General features: G+C 43.5%; 1 protein-coding gene across 2 annotated transcripts in view; it reads left to right on the top strand.

The window, feature by feature from the left end:
* TRIM71 (tripartite motif containing 71) overlaps nucleotides 1–16,972 on the top strand; it is an 84,057-nt gene extending 67,085 nt beyond the window's left edge. For both annotated transcript variants that reach the window (XM_080387219.1, XM_080387220.1), the window contains 2 exons: nucleotides 3,952–4,086; nucleotides 6,799–16,972. In XM_080387219.1, coding sequence (XP_080243345.1) covers nucleotides 3,952–4,086; nucleotides 6,799–8,250 — 1,587 coding nt within the window. In that variant the 3' untranslated portion in view covers nucleotides 8,251–16,972. The remainder of the gene's footprint in view (nucleotides 1–3,951; nucleotides 4,087–6,798) is intronic.
* Nucleotides 16,973–17,008: the final 36 nt, after the last annotated feature.

Consider the following 17,008-nt stretch of genomic DNA (forward strand, 5'->3'; position numbering starts at 1 on the left):
AGATACATTGCAAAGTCCCCTTTCTTTCTTTTTTTCTAAACACAAGACACCGATGACACCTCTATAAGTATGGGGAGTGATACTGGCCATCTTTGGAACCCTGAGAAGCCACAAGTGAATAGGTACAGCTGCAAATAAGTGATTTACTGTATCAGCCAACAGCAGGAGACAAAATAGTTCTCCATCTCAAATTCAGTAACCCAATGCGATTCTTTGCTAAACACAGGGTCTTGTCTTCTGTTTTCCAAGCATGTGAACTGGCTGACCGTCTCATTCACTAGCACTGGAATAATTATGGCATACCATAAGGAGAGTGCATCATAAAAGCTGCTTTCCTTTAAAAGGATTTGTTGTTAAAAAGATTGTGTGGTGTCTGACCAGAACAAGAAATGCTGCTGCTTAACATGTTTCCTAAAAAGTTGACCTCTCTGAGACAAGTTCTGCACAGGAAATGCCTGCAGAACAGCAGGAGGGAGTTATCATGGCAGAGCTGTGGTATCTTACAGTAATCAAAGAGAACAAGGGATTTCCATGTCAAGAAGGCTTCCAGAAGTTGTACTTTAAGCTTTTGGCTTTTGCTTTGGGTAGATAACTTGCCTGTTGCTGTTTCACCCCCCACCATACCTCTGCCTGCTGCTGTGTGTTTGATGCTGGTTGGCCTCCCAGGCTGTTCTAGCCTGTTTTGGCAGACTGCAGGATCATGTGAATTTTGCCAAAACCTTACCAATATCCTGGACAATATCAGAGCCCCTTAGTGTTTTGGGCATCCTTTACACTAATCTGAGCTGTTCAGGCTCAGGCAAGTAGAAATAAGTCCAGTTGATGACAGGAGTTGTTGGTAGACAACCATGTGCTATTAAGTATGGCTACTTGCCCTACCATAACTGGTTCCTACAGATGAAAGATCACAGCATCCACAGGGAGTTAACACCTCTCCTGCTATGACAGAGTTCTTGAAAGGTAGACTGGTTTTAGTGAAGAATCGTGAGGGAAGTTTGGATTGTTCTTAGCTGTGGAGTATGAGGAAAGCATACACACAGATCATATCGTTGTCCTAATGGGTACTGCTGTACCAAAAGCTCAAACAAGTAAAACAAAGACTTCCCTGCTTTCTCAGACATGCTAGAATTGGAATATGAGTGGATAGCATTGTTTCCCTAACACTTCTCAAGGAGATACCCATTTCTCTTGCAAGAGGAGGGTGTTTTGCTATACTTGACAAGAATCTGTTTTTGAGGAAATGCTACCTTTTCCCTGCAGTGGAAGCTGCTTGTGTATTTGAATGATGATGTAGAGGTGGCAGAGGCACAGTATTCTTACACGTGAATCCTTCCAGCTAGGACTGAGACTTACTGGCATTTATGAAGCCTTAATCTGTGGCCACTTGTGACTTCATGTCTGCTTTGCCAATTGTTGCGGTGAAACTTTTCACTTTCTGTCAGCTTGAAGTGTTGAGTGAAACTCATCTGCCAGAAGCTTTGTGTGAAGGCAGGTGAGGTCTGCCTCCAGTGGGGCTGGGGTATTTGGGCTGTCCACGAGTCTGAAGACATTCCCTGTTAAAAACGTAGTGAAGGTGACTCTGGCCTGGGAGTTGCATGAAGAAGGGGTAGCTGAAAGGCATGCTTATCTTACTGAGCCCTGTGCTGCAGGGCTGCCAAGTAGCACTCCTGTTTTCCCCTGCCAGTTTGCAAGAGAGTTCTCCGGATTAAAGATCAGAAACATTGCCTTATTTTCTGAGGGTTGTCTTCATCTTGTCTCTGGAGACTGACCACCTGACCAAGTTAGTCTTCCTTTTCCTTGCAGTTCTCTATTCCTATGTGACCTGGAAGAATACATCTAATTCAAACTAGTTGTCTTGAACTACCTGGAATAAAAATGTCCCAAGTAACAGTACACTTGTGTTTTCATGGTGTAGCTTTCCCATTGTTGGCATAAACTAGATGCTGTTGAACTTGCTAGATCAGAGTTTGAAAATACTAATTCCATGAAAGATAACAAAAAGGCCCTGTCTGTCTGACTTTCTAGACAAAGATGGATCACGTTGGGTAGTTCATAGATTGTTGCATCCAGATGGTTCTTAGATTGGTACACATACACAGAATTAAACTAAGGATATCTTCCATACGGCCCTGAATGTACAGTAAAGCCTTTAAATTACATTGGTGCCCACTTATGTCAGCTCTGCGTTTCTGAAGATGTTTTCTGCCAGAGCATTCCTGGCTACCCTGTCTGAAACAGCTCAACTTTTGAAGTGGATCAGTTGCTCAGAGCAGAGTGAGGGAAAGATTGTGTAAAATCTATCTAAAATGCTGTATTTAACAGCAAATACCCATAGCTATTTCCATGGCTTTCAGTATGTATTGTGGAAAACAAAGGTGAGTTTGAATAACTGTTCTCTGCTGTCAGCTGTGGAAAACAAAGGTGAGTTTGAATAACTGTTCTCAGCTGTTAGCAGCTTGTTGAGCTACTACAGCCACGTGTAGTGTGTTGGTAGGGATTTAGATGTTTTCTGTATGTTGCTTAGTATTAAAATCTTATAAATAAAATACTGTGATGTACCAAGCTTATGAAAAGAGAAAAAAGTAACTGCTTGACGGTACAGTCACAGAATCACAAGATGGTTGAGGTTGCAAGGGGCTGCTGGAGGTCTTGTCCAACCCCCTGCTGAAGCAGGGCCACCTAGAGCCAGTTGCCCAGGACTATGTTCAGGTGATTTGAGTAGTCCCGAAGATGGAGACTCCACAGCCTCTGAGCAACCTGTGCCAGTGCTCAGTCACATTCACAGTGAAAAAAAAGTTTTCCTGATGTTCAGAGGGAACCACCCATTGCCTCTGGGCCTGTCACTGGGCACCACTGGAAAGAGCCTGGCTCCATCCCCTTTGCACCCTTCCTTCAGGTATTTGTATACATTGGTAAGATTCCCCCATAGCTTTCATTTTTCTAGGCTGAAATACCTTCAAATATTGTCATTTTGTTCTAGAATTTTGTAACTACCAAACTAGTATCTTTTTAATATCTTAAAGGTTCATGATGTCATCTGCATGTTAATGCTGGTTCACTGTATGACAGAGGTGCTGAAAAGATTCTGTTAACTGATGTTAATGAACCTTTTCCATTGGGAGCTGTGATCCTTCAGATTTGGCTGCTTTTAATCGTATTTGGTTTTTATGCCCTTTTCTGTAATATCTTGTGAAACTGGGAGCAGTTTGGGGAGGATTTTTCAAGGAAACTTTTTTTTTTCTTTGAGGGGAGAAGAGAAGTGTTTCTTCCAGATGCATTTTGCATATTTGCAGAATACCGTTGCAGAATGTTTTTAAAATACTAGTGTTACAAGGCTATATTAGAAAGAATTTGGTGTCTATCCAAGGAGTGAATAACTACATGAATGCTGTTTAACGATAACAATCTAATCTTTGTGTTTTGGTTTTTTTAAAATTGATTAACTTCATATTCTGCTAGGGTGTTCCTGCACAGCTCAGATGCATAGATACACCAGTGTTTCCTACAGCAGCCTTTCTTACTAAAGGCAGAGCCATCACACAAGAACAGTTTTGAAACATTTTGAGGGACAAGACAAACTGGGTTTTCTGTATCTAGGAAAACACAAGTACCAATCGCTGTGCGAGTCTCTTGTTTAAGTTCATACTAGCTGCTTGCTGGAATTGCACAGGGAATCGGTCATGTGGTGTTGGTGCAGTGAAGGCATTAAACTCCGTGTAATGGATGTATTTTAAAAAAAAAAAGGTCTGTTTTCAGGCTCTGATGTATGAAATGGGCAAAGGCCTGTTAAAAACCCAAGAACTGTCATTTTGTGCCTTCACCTGAAGGTGTAGTGAAATGTAAGCTGCGGTCCTCTGGTCCTCTGGTGCTCTGATGCGTTTCTAATTGTTTTGGTTGAGCCTTAAGTGTGTTGTCTTTTTTTTTTTTTTCTTTTTTTTTTCTCCTCCCCAGCTGAGTATTGAACAAGCCCAGGCTGTGGCAGAGCAGGTTGAGATGAAGGCGAAGGTGGTACAATCTGAAGTCAAAGTAGTGACTACTAGACATAAGAAGGCCTTGGAAGAGCGCGAGTGTGAGCTGCTGTGGAAGGTATGCACCTTACATCTGTGGTTTGAACTGCTGGCAAGTGCCTTTCCGAACTGAGAACGGGCTTTTTTAACTAGCCCGTGGCCAGTTTCAGACGTCCTCCCGAGGAACACTGAATCGAAACGCTAGTTTACTGTTTTCTGTAGGTAGCAGGATGCTGGATGCTGGCGGGGTTTGCGCAGGAGGTGGTACCTCACCTCTCACCCGAGGCGGCGGTGGGGCTCCGGGGTGTGCTGTACCCCGCCGGTGGGGCGGGCACGCCCCCTGCTGGCCAGCGGCCGCGGCACCGCGCGTCCCAGTGCTGACCGCGGAGCACATGGCCTCCAGGCGCCGGCTTTAAGGATCGTCTTCAAAACCTCTGTAATATATTGCTGTAGAATTAGGTGTGTAGTGTGTGGGCTTCCTTACACAATCCACTGCTCATAAACAAAGGCAAGGAGCAAAGCTATATATGCTCTGTCCTTTTCTAGAAAGGCTAGTCGCAATTGTGTGAGACTTTTAATCATCCCCATGCCTAAAAAACTTTACTTGACCCTCAAGTTAATGTCCCTCGGATTTATTATGGGGTTTTTTTTTCCAGTAAAAAAGAATACTCTCCAGCAAGAGTATCTGTACAATCCCAAACTCCTGCACTCACTTCAGCTGTGATCCTTGTGTGGTATTTTGAGAGAGGAAAGGAAGAAGGAGCAAAGTTTCTTGTTGTAGAAAGGTAACTTGGTGTTCACGGCTCTTCTCTGCTTGTTTAGCACAGCTTAGTTTGGACTGGCCCTTTGGGGTCCCCCTTGCAGAACTGAACAGAAGCCTGCCCACTCTGCTGTTGGATTAGGTCTTTTGGATCCATGAGTCAAACTGACTTGTCCTGTGACCACGTGATTGCTAGTACTGGTGCAGAGGAGCAAAAATGTGTGATTAAGATGGGAAAAGTTTAGGAGTAAATGGAGAATGCTCCAGTAATATGCAGTCGCACTAGGTGAAGTGTGGCAGGAACCATGTGCTGTGTGGCCACTGAGACTGTACTAGCAGGGTGGCATGTACATGTGGTTGGTGAGGCACGTGCTGCCAAGAAGCAGTACCATCCTGCTAAAGTACTTCTCCCCCTCACCTCTTCTCCATGAACATTGATTGGAACAGTAACTTTCTAGTTTTAATGTATGTTGCCAGCAAAGTGGCCAGTGGTAAGAGTTTATTGTTTGGAACTATTCTAGCTACTGTGAAACTAATCCCCTGGAAGAGAAGTTATTTTTTCTATAGTTCTTTTATAAGTGTCAGTGGCAAGATTAAAAATGTACTTTATATGGTTACTGTACTTCTAATGCTGCTTTTTCTGAGGTATTTGGATTGAGGGAAATGAGTTCCCCTTGTACCGTTAGCCTTCCCCAAGAAGCCTGGCAGCTTTTGAGGTATTCCTAGTACAGGAGAAATAAAAATAAAAGCTGCCACTAAGCTATTTGTATCCCAAGAGGCTGTATAAATGCATTCGATCGGAATGTCTGCACTGTGAGCGCGTTCTCGTCAGGTTACAAAACGTTATTTTAAGAAGGAAACTAGGCAATGATGGTAAACCATTTTGGCAAAAAAAGCTGAGGCCAAGGATTAAGCTGAGACCTAAGATGAGTAGTCTTTTGGAAATCTACTGGAAGAAGCATCTCTGACTTTTTTTTTTTTTAAGTCTGGAAAAACCTGCATGCCTCAAATAATAGCTGAAATAGCGTGTTTGTACATCTGTTATCTAGTCGGTGTATAACCAGGGAGTCTTCAGACAGAGTTGTCCATCATTAGAATACATTGCTGGTATTGTTCTGCAGCCAAGCAGGTATTAAGACTTAAGGAAATGTATTTTTACAACAATAAAGCAATTACATGTTTCATTAGTTTTACAAGGCAGGTGTCTTTGCCAGATGGTCTAAAGTGTTTTTTCACAAGTAAAGATAAGCATAGGCTTGTTTAAAATAGTTACAAACAAACCATTTTTGCTTGAGCTTCAGTCCCCCAAGGAAGGACTGGCAGCAACCTTCTGTGTCATTTGAAGTGACATGATAAAACATCCTGTTGTAAAGCACTAGCTCAGCATGACTGCCAGCGTTTGCAAGAAAATATTAAAATAATTGGACCTTAAAAATCCCTGGAGATAGGCATCTGGTATTACCCAGTTACATGAAAACAGTTCTGGCAGGCAGGGGAACAACAAGAACCCATGTGTGTGAGCTGATGCAGACTGCTAGCCTTAGCTTTGTGTGATAACAGCCTACTTCTGAAATTGGTTTTGAGTCTGGCTAGAGAAGCCTCTTCTCTCTCTCGGGCCTGCAGTAATCTCTGTCCTTCCTGGAGTCTAAGTAAGGCATAGATTTGGATGATCCGTCAAGTACCTTGCGACTAGAACACAGAACAGCATTTGAGGAAGCAAATCATTATTAGTGAGGAGGCGACTCTTCCTTTCAAATGGCGCTGATGCAGCAGGTCTGCAGAGCAAGAATGTATGATTTTGGCTGGGGGGTGGGAGAGAATAATAATCCTGAATTTGGATAAATAATTAACTTTTCCTCACTTCTGTCTGCATCACGGCTTTCAGAGGCTTGTTCTGCAGTTGTGTGTTAACGGGCTGCAACAACTGCATGGCAGTTTTTATGTAGAAGGGTGACATTAGGAAATGTTTGTGTTATGCATTGTCTTCCCTCATGTAAATGTGCTTTTTCTCTCCGCCCTGTCCCCCACAAGGTGGAAAAGATTCGTCAAGTCAAGGCTAAGTCGCTCTACTTGCAAGTTGAAAAGTTACGTCAGAACCTAAATAAGCTGGACAACACCATCAGTGCTGTTCAGCAGGTCCTGGAGGAGGGTCGTACCATGGATATTCTTTTGGCTCGGGACCGCATGCTGGCTCAGGTGCAGGAGCTGAAGAATGTGAGAGGCCTTCTCCAGCCACAGGAAGACGACAGGATCATGTTCACCCCCCCTGACCAGGCATTGTATATGGCCATTAAATCAATGGGCTTTGTCAGCAGCGGGGCTTTCGCTCCTCTGACCAAAGCCACTGGGGAAGGCCTCAAGCGTGCGCTGCAAGGCAAGGTGGCCTCCTTCACAGTGATAGGCTATGACCATGACGGTGAGCCTCGCCTCTCAGGAGGTGACATGATCTCTGCAGTAGTGATGGGCCCAGATGGAAACCTTTTCGGGGCAGATGTCAGCGATCAGCAGAATGGGACCTACCTGGTCAGCTACCGTCCACAGCTAGAGGGAGAGCACCTGGTGTCCGTGATGATGTGCAACCAACACATTGAGAACAGCCCCTTCAAAGTTGTGGTGAAATCTGGGCGCAGCTACATAGGCATTGGGCTGCCGGGGCTCTCCTTTGGCAGCGAGGGAGACAGCGATGGCAAACTCTGCCGCCCCTGGGGGGTTAGCGTAGACAAAGAAGGCTACATCATTGTTGCTGACCGCAGTAATAACCGCATCCAGGTGTTCAAGCCATGCGGGACCTTCCATCACAAGTTCGGCACGCTGGGCTCCCGGCCGGGCCAGTTTGACCGCCCTGCTGGCGTGGCCTGTGACATCTCGCGTAGGATTGTTGTGGCTGACAAGGACAATCATCGCATCCAGATCTTCACGTTCGAGGGGCAGTTCATTCTGAAGTTTGGAGAGAAAGGAACAAAGAACGGGCAATTCAATTACCCATGGGATGTGGCCGTCAACGCAGAGGGCAAGATCCTGGTCTCTGACACCAGGAACCATCGTGTTCAGCTGTTCGGGCCCGACGGCGTGTTCCTTAACAAGTATGGCTTCGAAGGGGCACTCTGGAAGCACTTTGATTCCCCCAGAGGTGTGACTTTCAATCACGAGGGCCACTTGGTAGTGACAGACTTCAACAACCATCGCCTTCTGGTCATCCATCCAGACTGCCAGTCAGCACGCTTTCTGGGCTCGGAGGGCACCGGCAACGGCCAGTTCCTGCGCCCGCAGGGAGTGGCGGTGGATCAGGAGGGGCGCATCATCGTGGCCGATTCCAGGAACCACCGGGTGCAGATATTTGAGTCAAATGGTAGCTTTTTATGCAAGTTTGGCACTCAGGGAAGCAGCTTTGGTCAGATGGACCGTCCTTCAGGTATAGCTGTCACCCCTGATGGCATGATTGTTGTGGTCGACTTTGGAAACAATCGAATTCTCGTCTTCTAATCTGTGTTTGAATTAGGAAGAAACTGTCTCAGGGAAATTCTTCTAAGAGAAAATGAAAAAAAATACAACGTTAATTCAAACCTACCTCATCTTTAATTTTTTTACAGATGAATGTACTTATCTTTTCCGCAGGGAGTGAGCCTGTAAAGTTAAATTCTATCTACCTCATTGTCCTCCCTTCCCTCCCCAGTTTCTCGCCCTCCTCCCCATCCCCACACACTCACAGTTCAGAACGTTTTACCTCTCCCCCCCGCATGGGGTTTCATGCACAAACAAGTGTTGCTGTGCACATTAGGTGGTTTGTGTGATGAGTTCTGTAGACTAAGCAAAAAAGAAAAAAAAAAGGCTCTATGTAACTTTTTTAAACGGAGAAAATGGTAGTAGGTGTTTGTAGAGAAATTTGTGTTCTTGACCGTACTGCAGTTCTGTGGGTGGGGACATGGGAGGGGGGACTTTTGTTTTTTGAATTGCTGCTGCAGCAGAGAACTTTTTCCTGTTCTCCTTTTTATACCTCAGTGTGTTTGATTTACTGGTGAGCACAGCGTCTTGTTCCCAGACGGCTTTGAACGTTTTGTGAAAGTGAGTGGGATTCACTCGCCGGGAAGAGCAAGTTTGCATCTTTTTGGCATTTCTGTGTATTTTTTTCTGAAACACAGTAATCCAACAGCACAAAGTGAAGCTGATGAAAATGCACAAAAACTCTTTAAGTTTAAACCAAATTGTTCAGTTTAGTGGTTTAGTGCGATTGTTGTAAAGTTTAGATGAGAAAAGCAAGGCTTCCTTTAATGTATCCTGTCATTGAGTATTTTTTACCCTTTTCACCTAAAAGCTAAATTAGTTTTTAAAAAGTTACTGTTTCTTTTATCAGTGCACCTAATCTGGATAACAGAAGAGGTTACAAGGAGCATTGAAACAGGGAAAATCAATCCCTTTTGATTTACTTTCTTGTGAAATGACTAGCTTTTTTTGCCCCTCCCCGTAGAGAGACTTTAAGGGAATAATGTTTGATGGATTTGTTAGAACAGAAGTGGTACCTTTTTCCAAAAGTAAGAAATAAGCACAGCTTTGGAGATTCAGGGTGCGTTTTGGAGAATTCAACAGTTTTTTGTGTTTAAAGAGGATTGCAATAACCCTATCAGTGACAAAAATGTATTTATGGGGGTTTTTTTCATCATCTGGCTTCCCCAAAGAGCTGGACTGAAAAATTTAGGCAGGTCTACTGTAGTTTTTAGGGCGGGGTGGGCCTGTAGCACCGTGTATCTCTTGCGACAGATCCAAGTGAAAAGTTACCAGTACCAGCATAAGGCAAACTGCATCAAGTTGAAACTTTGCTGCTTTTTTTCCAGGGCAGTACCAAAGAATTCTTCGTAAAGTAAATGTATATGATTCTTAAAAGCTTGGAGGCAGGGGGAAGTTAGCTCTTTCAGGGGATATAAAAAACAGCTTTTCTGAGAAGCAGAAACTTTTTGGGAGACTAGAGATAGATCCCTTTAGCAAAATGTGACTTTGAGTCCCTGGAAGTATTTTGTTTTGTTCTTCAACTTCTTGCATTCCAGTTTAGCTGTTAATGCAGATAGATACAGTCTCTACAGAGCTGTTGCTCCACCCTCTGAATAAGGCCTTTGGTGGCAAACGAGTGGTTAAGATAGGGAGCAGAGTGCTTTTCTGTCTCTTTTGCAATGGAAAAATTAATGTAGTAGGCTTGAAAATGCCATGGGATTTGATTTACCTTACTGTTTGCAAGAGAAGGTCTCTGAAACATAAACATGGTTATCAAAAAGTCTGAAGAGCCTTAACCATCCTCCAAGGAAAGGGTTCATCTCTATGCCATCTACCATGCACAAAAGTGACCTGAGATTGAAAGGCTCTTTACAAGTTTGTGAGAAATCACAAGGTGCACTTTCCTTCTTGCTGCTTTTCCCCAAGGAGCGTTAACTTTCTGGGTTTTGTAGAAATCCTGATGATGTGTGCAGACAGATAGCTACCACTTCAGAGGAGGCTTTAAACTAAAGGACCAGAAAGACACAGATTCATGAGATGGCAAAACCTCTTTTTAAAGAAGGGTGAGAAAAAACCCACCTAAATTAAACAGGATGAAATAACCGTGCTGCCTTTCAGCCTGAGCCTCAAGGAAGCAAACTCTTCAAAGCAGTGTGTTTCGGTTAGGCTTAATCTTTAGGATAGCATGGTTTAAAAATAGTCTTTAAAGGATAATCTTTTATATGGATATCTGTCATTAAATTTCTGTGGCCACTCAAAACATGGATATGAGAGAAAGCTAGTTTTACCTTCGACTTTTTCAAGTTCTGCTTGTGTACATGCCTCCCTTCTTGGGCGGCCTACAGTTGTGACAGATGTCTGTGTTTGTCTTGTATTATTCAATCCAAGAATTATTTGCAACTTGGGCTGTGGAAACTAATAGCCTGCAAGATCTAGATACCAAAGAAAACTGGTTTAAAAAGCTTTAACGTTTAGTTTGCAGTGTCCTTGCATTTATCCTATCATGTCTTAATGAAAATGCCAGGTCTCTTGATACCTTGACCAGAGTTGCTGACAGTGTTGGAGCGTGCTAGAAACGCTCCTGTGCTTCAATGCTTTTTGGGTTCTCCCTTTCTCTGGGGCTGAAAGGGAGTTGTTCTCCAGGCATTAAAAAAACAAAGTTGTGTGCTTTCAGGATTGTGTTGAACTGCAGAAACCTTTTTGCCCCTCTCCAGGGGCACCGTGTTGAAGGTGACAGACGCTGGAGCTGCCCTTCGCTGTTTTGTGTGGAGCCGTTGCACAACCCCCCAGTCCAGCTCTGTCAGGAGGACTGACTGTAACTCTTTTCGGTTGCTGTCTACTTAATTCAGTGGGATTTGCTTACAAACCAAACCTCTCGAGTGTTTGACCTCAACGTGTTGGGGAGCTTTTTCGTTTTAAAAACACTACTGTTTAGCTACCCAAAATAATTCCTTATCTTTGTCATAGATAGTGCTAAGCACGCTTGGTCTCATTGAAAAGTGGTAGTGTAGCTTATAAAATGGAGTGTTTCATATGCAATGAAATTAAGTAGCGGTAATACACAATGTCAACGTCAGATGCCTCAGTAGGGGCTTTTATAAAAGTAATACTTAAATGAGATTCAAACCTTGCTCGGTTTTTCCATGCATGTTCTCAGGCTATGCATGTTCTCAGGTTAATGCCCCAGCATCGTAACGTACACGCGTGCAGAGAGGAAAAAGCAAGGCTTTGAAGCTGGATTGCAAACTGAACATTCAGACTAGTTTTAACTAGTGGAAATGGCCTGGAGAAGGGTGAGGTGAGCGGTGCCTCTTAGCTCTGACATTGGGGAACAACGGAATGCAGGTGGCAGACCCGTCTACTAGAACTCCCAAAGGAATTTCGCTGTGCCAGCTTAAACCAGTGGCTCTCCATAAACTTTTTGTGTGACAAAACATATCAGCAGTCAGTATGGCTAGTTTGAGTTTAGCCTGTGAAGCAATCTTGTCCTTTCTCATACCTCTTTAAGCAGGAACTTCAGTAGCAAACTGAAGCAGACTCAGTACTTAATAATGCAGGTCCTTCAGATAATTCAGTCCTTTTTATTTAGTAACCTTTTAAATATAACTTATTTAAGGAAGCCCATAAACCTTAAATGTGTAAAGAAAGTGAAGGAAGGAAGACAACACCTGAAAACTAGTGTATTTTGGGGCCAGATGTAACCAAGTTGGGAGAAAGAACCAAGGCACTTGGATGTGGCATTCCCTTGGAGCTGCAGGAAAATGGGCACAGTCTGTTGCGTTACAGTTAAATTAATTTTTGAAGAGAGCAGGCTTGTAGGCTTATCTTGCCATGACTTTGATCATAAGATTTCTTTGTTCAGTTCTGGTTTAAAAAAAAAAAAAATTGTGCCAAAGTGTTTTGTTTATTTTTTTAAAGGAGTGTAAGCCAAATGGTGCCAAAAGGTAATAGGGTATTTAAAAGTAGAGATTTAGAGAAACAGTTTGGAGCTGTATAAAAAACAAACACTGGTACTTGCGTTAGACAAATATTGTACCTTTGGTCTTTGAGTCCTTGGGAGTTTGAAACCCAGTTTGCTGTGGTACAAAATGCACAACTAGAGATGCCACTATCTTTTTCTTGAAGTTCTACCTCACTTTGCAGAAGTAAATCATCTACCTCAATTTTAGCATCAGACAGGTTTGAGAAATAATTGAGAATCTGCCTGGGGGAAGGATTCATCCTGCCTGTTGGACAAGCCTTTTAACCGAAAGGGGAGATAGTAAGTGTGTACAATGTGGTGACTGCTTGTTTTTGTTTGCTTTTTTGCTGCCTGCCCATGGAAATTCTAAGCTGCCCTTACTAGAGAATCTGTAAATAAACCTGAATATTCAGGCAAACTGGACTGATACCTGAAACACTTTGTTCTGTTTTCAGAAGTATGGAGATGTAAACTTTTCTCAGTATTATGACACTACTAGCTGACATGACATACTTCATGTTCATTTGCAGTGTTCTTATGTCTGTAAGGCCTTTAGGTCTTTTCTCTACAAGAGAAAAACTTTTATGCATGCCTACAAATATATCCTGTTTGGGAAGACTAAAGTTACGATTGCTGTAAACACAATGCTATACCAAATGCTTGAAGGGAATAAGATCCTGATTTTTTTTGACTTGGTGATTGTATTGGTTAGCTTTCTTGACTCAATGGGATTTTTTCCACCATGACAAAGCAACCGTGTTCCTATTCCTGGAGGGCAGTTTAGGTTCAGACATTCTCAGGAGAGGCAGTTTAAAACCAGTTTGTTGGGGGGTTTATGCAACTTTATACCGACATGCAACATGCCCCTTGTTTTACCTGTGGAGTAAAGTTGCAGAAGCACATTTTCAGATTACTATATTGAAAAAAATCTTTTTTCCTCTCCTGCTCATATTAGGGGGTGACACAAGTGGGTACAGGAGACCCCTAATAATGATAGGCTGTGTTGGGTTTGGTAAATGTTATGGTGGAAAAACATACATTGATGTCTCTAAGTGATCTTACGGGTTAACGAGCCAGACTGGCATCTTTTTCCATCATTGTTTAACCAATAATGGTTCTAAAAATGCTTTGTGTACCTGCATGGTCTTAGACCTTCTATTAATGATTGTATCAACGTACAAACTCAGGTAGATAATTTTTTAAGCTCTTCTCGTAGAGCCTTACTGACTGAATGTTAAGTGTCCGTGTAGTGATGTAGTTAAGTAACTTCCTTTTGAACGACCAGACTAGTTTAAAAAAAAAAAGTCCTTTTATAGGTTTGTAGAGTACTTTTCAGACAATGTAGTAGTTTTTCCTTCAGAGGGAGAGATGTCTGTTTTTGGGTTTTGTTTTTAGTTTCTTTTCTAAAATGACTAAAAAGTTTTTAACTAGTTTGTAAGGTGTGCTTAGTCACCTGAGTTGGTGGGGGTTTCTTACTGTATGTGACTCTTGTTTATACTGTGCATTACCTGTCATGCACTGCTTGGTTCGTGCACAATTTGTTGGAGTAGTGAGGGTTGAACATGCCTGCAATTTAAGTCAGATAGAAACTGGAAGCCTTGAAGAAAGTGGAGGTCAGCCACATGAAACCATTGTCAAACATGCGTTTTTCCTCCCCTCATTTAATTGACTGTAGATGTATGGCCTCGTCTTATAAAACTTCATTACTGGTGTATTAAGTAGCGTTGCCTCGGTGCAGGTTTGCATCAGGGTCTAGAATGGTTTTGTCAGTCTTTGGATGTTTGGCATCTTGAGTCAATTTGGTTTTGTAGTTTCCTCTTCTGTTGCAGCTGTTTCTTTTCTACTTTAGTGATTAATCATGCTGTTCTCCTAATAATAATAATAATAAAAATGTCTCAGCAGGACAGACAGTATTCTACTTATAATGAGCTGCTCAGAGCTTTTCTATCTAATTCATAATGAGACAGGCTGTGACAAGAACTTCCATGCTCCAAAAAGGACATCACATTTCTACTTGAACAAGAAGTGACATAACTTTTAGATGTCAGATGTTGAGTACTGCAGAGAAGAAAGCATGACAGGTTATGTGCAAACTTTTACGTAGAATAAGTGAGCAAAATGTTAGAACCCTTGTGTTAATGGAGGCTTCTGAATGTATCTTTGTGGTCCATAGGGAAGGCTGAAGGATGTAGCAAGGAGACGATGTATCAGCTACTGGCAGCCTTAAAACAAAGTCAGTGTCTCTCTGGACTTTAAAATGTTCCTATGCAGTTTATTTTATTTTTGTTTAATCGAATAAATGTGAGGTTTTTTTCATGGCAAATCTGTGTACGTGTGTTTCTGTATTACCCAGACAAAGCCTTCTCTTCTGTCAGAATGCAAAAAAGAAAAAGCACTTGTCTGAATTTGAACCTGGTTGCCTCCAGATGACGACTACTGACAACTTTAGCTAGAGGCACCTGCTTTGAAAGGAGAGGAGAAATGCTGGGCTGCTATGGAGAGAAGTGTTGTTTGTTGGTGGTTTTTTTTTTTGTTGTTCGTGTGTGGGGTTTTTTTGTGTGGTGTTTTTTTTTTTTTTTTTTTTTTTAAAGTTTTGATGCAGTGTCAGACTTCTAGTTCTCTGGTCTATTAAAACAGCCTCACTGTCATGACTGGAGGAAATGGCTTTGATACTGAACTCTCCACCTGTACTCCATGCAGCTTTTCCAGTATTTTGTCAGAGTTCCTGGTTTAACCTTGGTCCATTTCCAGGTTTCCATTTCTTCACCTTTGCAGCTGTCAAAGTAATGCTTGTTCTGAGTGGCAACGTAAAGCAAAGCCACGAGAGCATTTAATAATGACCTGGCATCTCGCCGAGCGGACTGCCAGCCCGAGTTGGGTAAGCAGAAAAGGTGGTCTTTTTCCCTCACTACTTTGGAAAAGGTTTGAAAAGAAGTGGTGAGCATGAGAAGACGCTCTTCAAGTGAGGTTTGAGAATTAAGGCCACGGACTGCATGGGTAGCAGCAGAGGTGATTTCAAGCTGAGATACTCTCTGGCCCCAGCTGTGTACAACCATAGGACTACTCAGCACCATGCTGTGTGCTATCCATCAAAATCCTTGAGCAGATGTCATTCTTCCTTTGTGCTGGAGCAGCTGGCAACATGTCAACAGTCGAGATCACTTCACATTGAAAGGAGGGACAAGACCCTGTGAAGGAGCAGGAAAAGGCTGTTCAGGTGAGTTTCAAGACTACTAACTTGGCCAGCTGTGTGTAGTGCTCTGTATTTGCTTTGCTTCTCTGTGCCTCTCCCTGTAGACAACCAGAACCTGGAAGCTTATTGAGCATGTGAGGTGGCTCTGGACACTGCTGAACAAGTGCTGCACAGTTCTTGTACCATGGCCGTGGTTGCTCTTCACTTTCTTGCCGACACCTTTAGCTTTGGGCCCGCACCAGCGTATGGCCAAGGGGGCTGAGATAGCAACGGCGGTTATAGTGCTTGGGGGGGGACTGGCAGTGCAACCCCTTCCTCCTGCTGCGGGTGAGATCCTGAAGGCAAGGAGAGGGCAGGAAAAAGGGGCAGGCACACTGCCTTTATTACAGCACAGCTTGCACTCCTTTACCCAACTGTCACTTCTTTTGCTATCAGAGCCTAAAAGCACCTGGGGGGACAAGTAGTGGACTGTGACTCTACAGCAATGCCAGAGAGGAGACAGGTCTTTGACAATTTGCTTCCGTGATGTGTTTCGATATTTATTTTTTCTGTTAATGGTAAAAAACCCCAACAGCTGGAAGTCACCACTGCTCACCCCTGTCTTCAAGCAGCAGTGCTACAGGCACGGGAAAAAAACCCCAGAGCTCCTTCGGCCAGTGCAGGCACCCTGGGGTAGAAGAGCAGTCATTGTTAGGGGCTAGCTGGGCCTGAATGCTGCTGCTCACATGCAAATGCAGCTGTGATAAGATGCGTAGTATCTGGGGAACAACAACTGCATCCTTCATGGAGCCCCGAGGGGAGTGCTGGGTGCCCCCGGGTGGAGCTGGGCACTGCTGAAGCAAGGCATTAGCATCCTTTGCATCTGAATACTCTGCATTCCTGGGGGGGGTGGGGAAGGGCAGAGAAGAATCTTCTCTATTCAGGGCCTGGGACCACACAGGGAGCATCTTTAACCTTTTTGTATTTAATCAGTCAATCTACTTTGACTTGAGGGATGTATCAGCTCCCTTTCTCCCTTCTTGCAGAAAGGTGATCACTGTATAAGTTTTCCCTGATTTTTTTAAAATTATTTTTTTTTTATTCCTAGTACTTCTTAACTGCTTGCCCCCCTGCATAAGGACAGGGTGGGTGTCACCTACAGCAATAGAGAAGTTACTGGGGAAGTCAGCTACTTCACTGCTACTCTGAAAGCCTTGAGAAGTGGCAAAGCCAGTTACCTGACAAGAGGGATAGTAGCAGGGCTCAAGCTTTCTGCTGTACTGCTTCATGATACCCAGCTTCCCGCTGAAAGAACACATGCTTGTACAACTACTCCCAGCTGAAAAGCAAGAGTGGGCAGTGCTGGTCCCTCCAGTGCACCCGGTACCTGCTGCAGCCATTGTCCTCCCACCCAGCAGCTGTACTGGGTTTTGTCTTTGCTGACCACCTTTTCCTTTTTGGCAAACTGCCTTTTGGCACCTACCACTGCTCAAGCTGAAGAAGCAGGCAGAGCCCCTCTGGTTTATGGTAGGGAACAACTGCAGCCTGCAAGCAGCACAAGAGGCTGCTTACTAAGCTCAGTCCCACTGCTGCACTTCTTTTTGGTAAGTAAACTGCTGCTCGTA

This window comes from Falco punctatus (assembly GCF_963210335.1).
Source record: "Falco punctatus genome assembly, chromosome: 4".
Classification (NCBI taxonomy): domain Eukaryota; kingdom Metazoa; phylum Chordata; class Aves; order Falconiformes; family Falconidae; genus Falco; species Falco punctatus.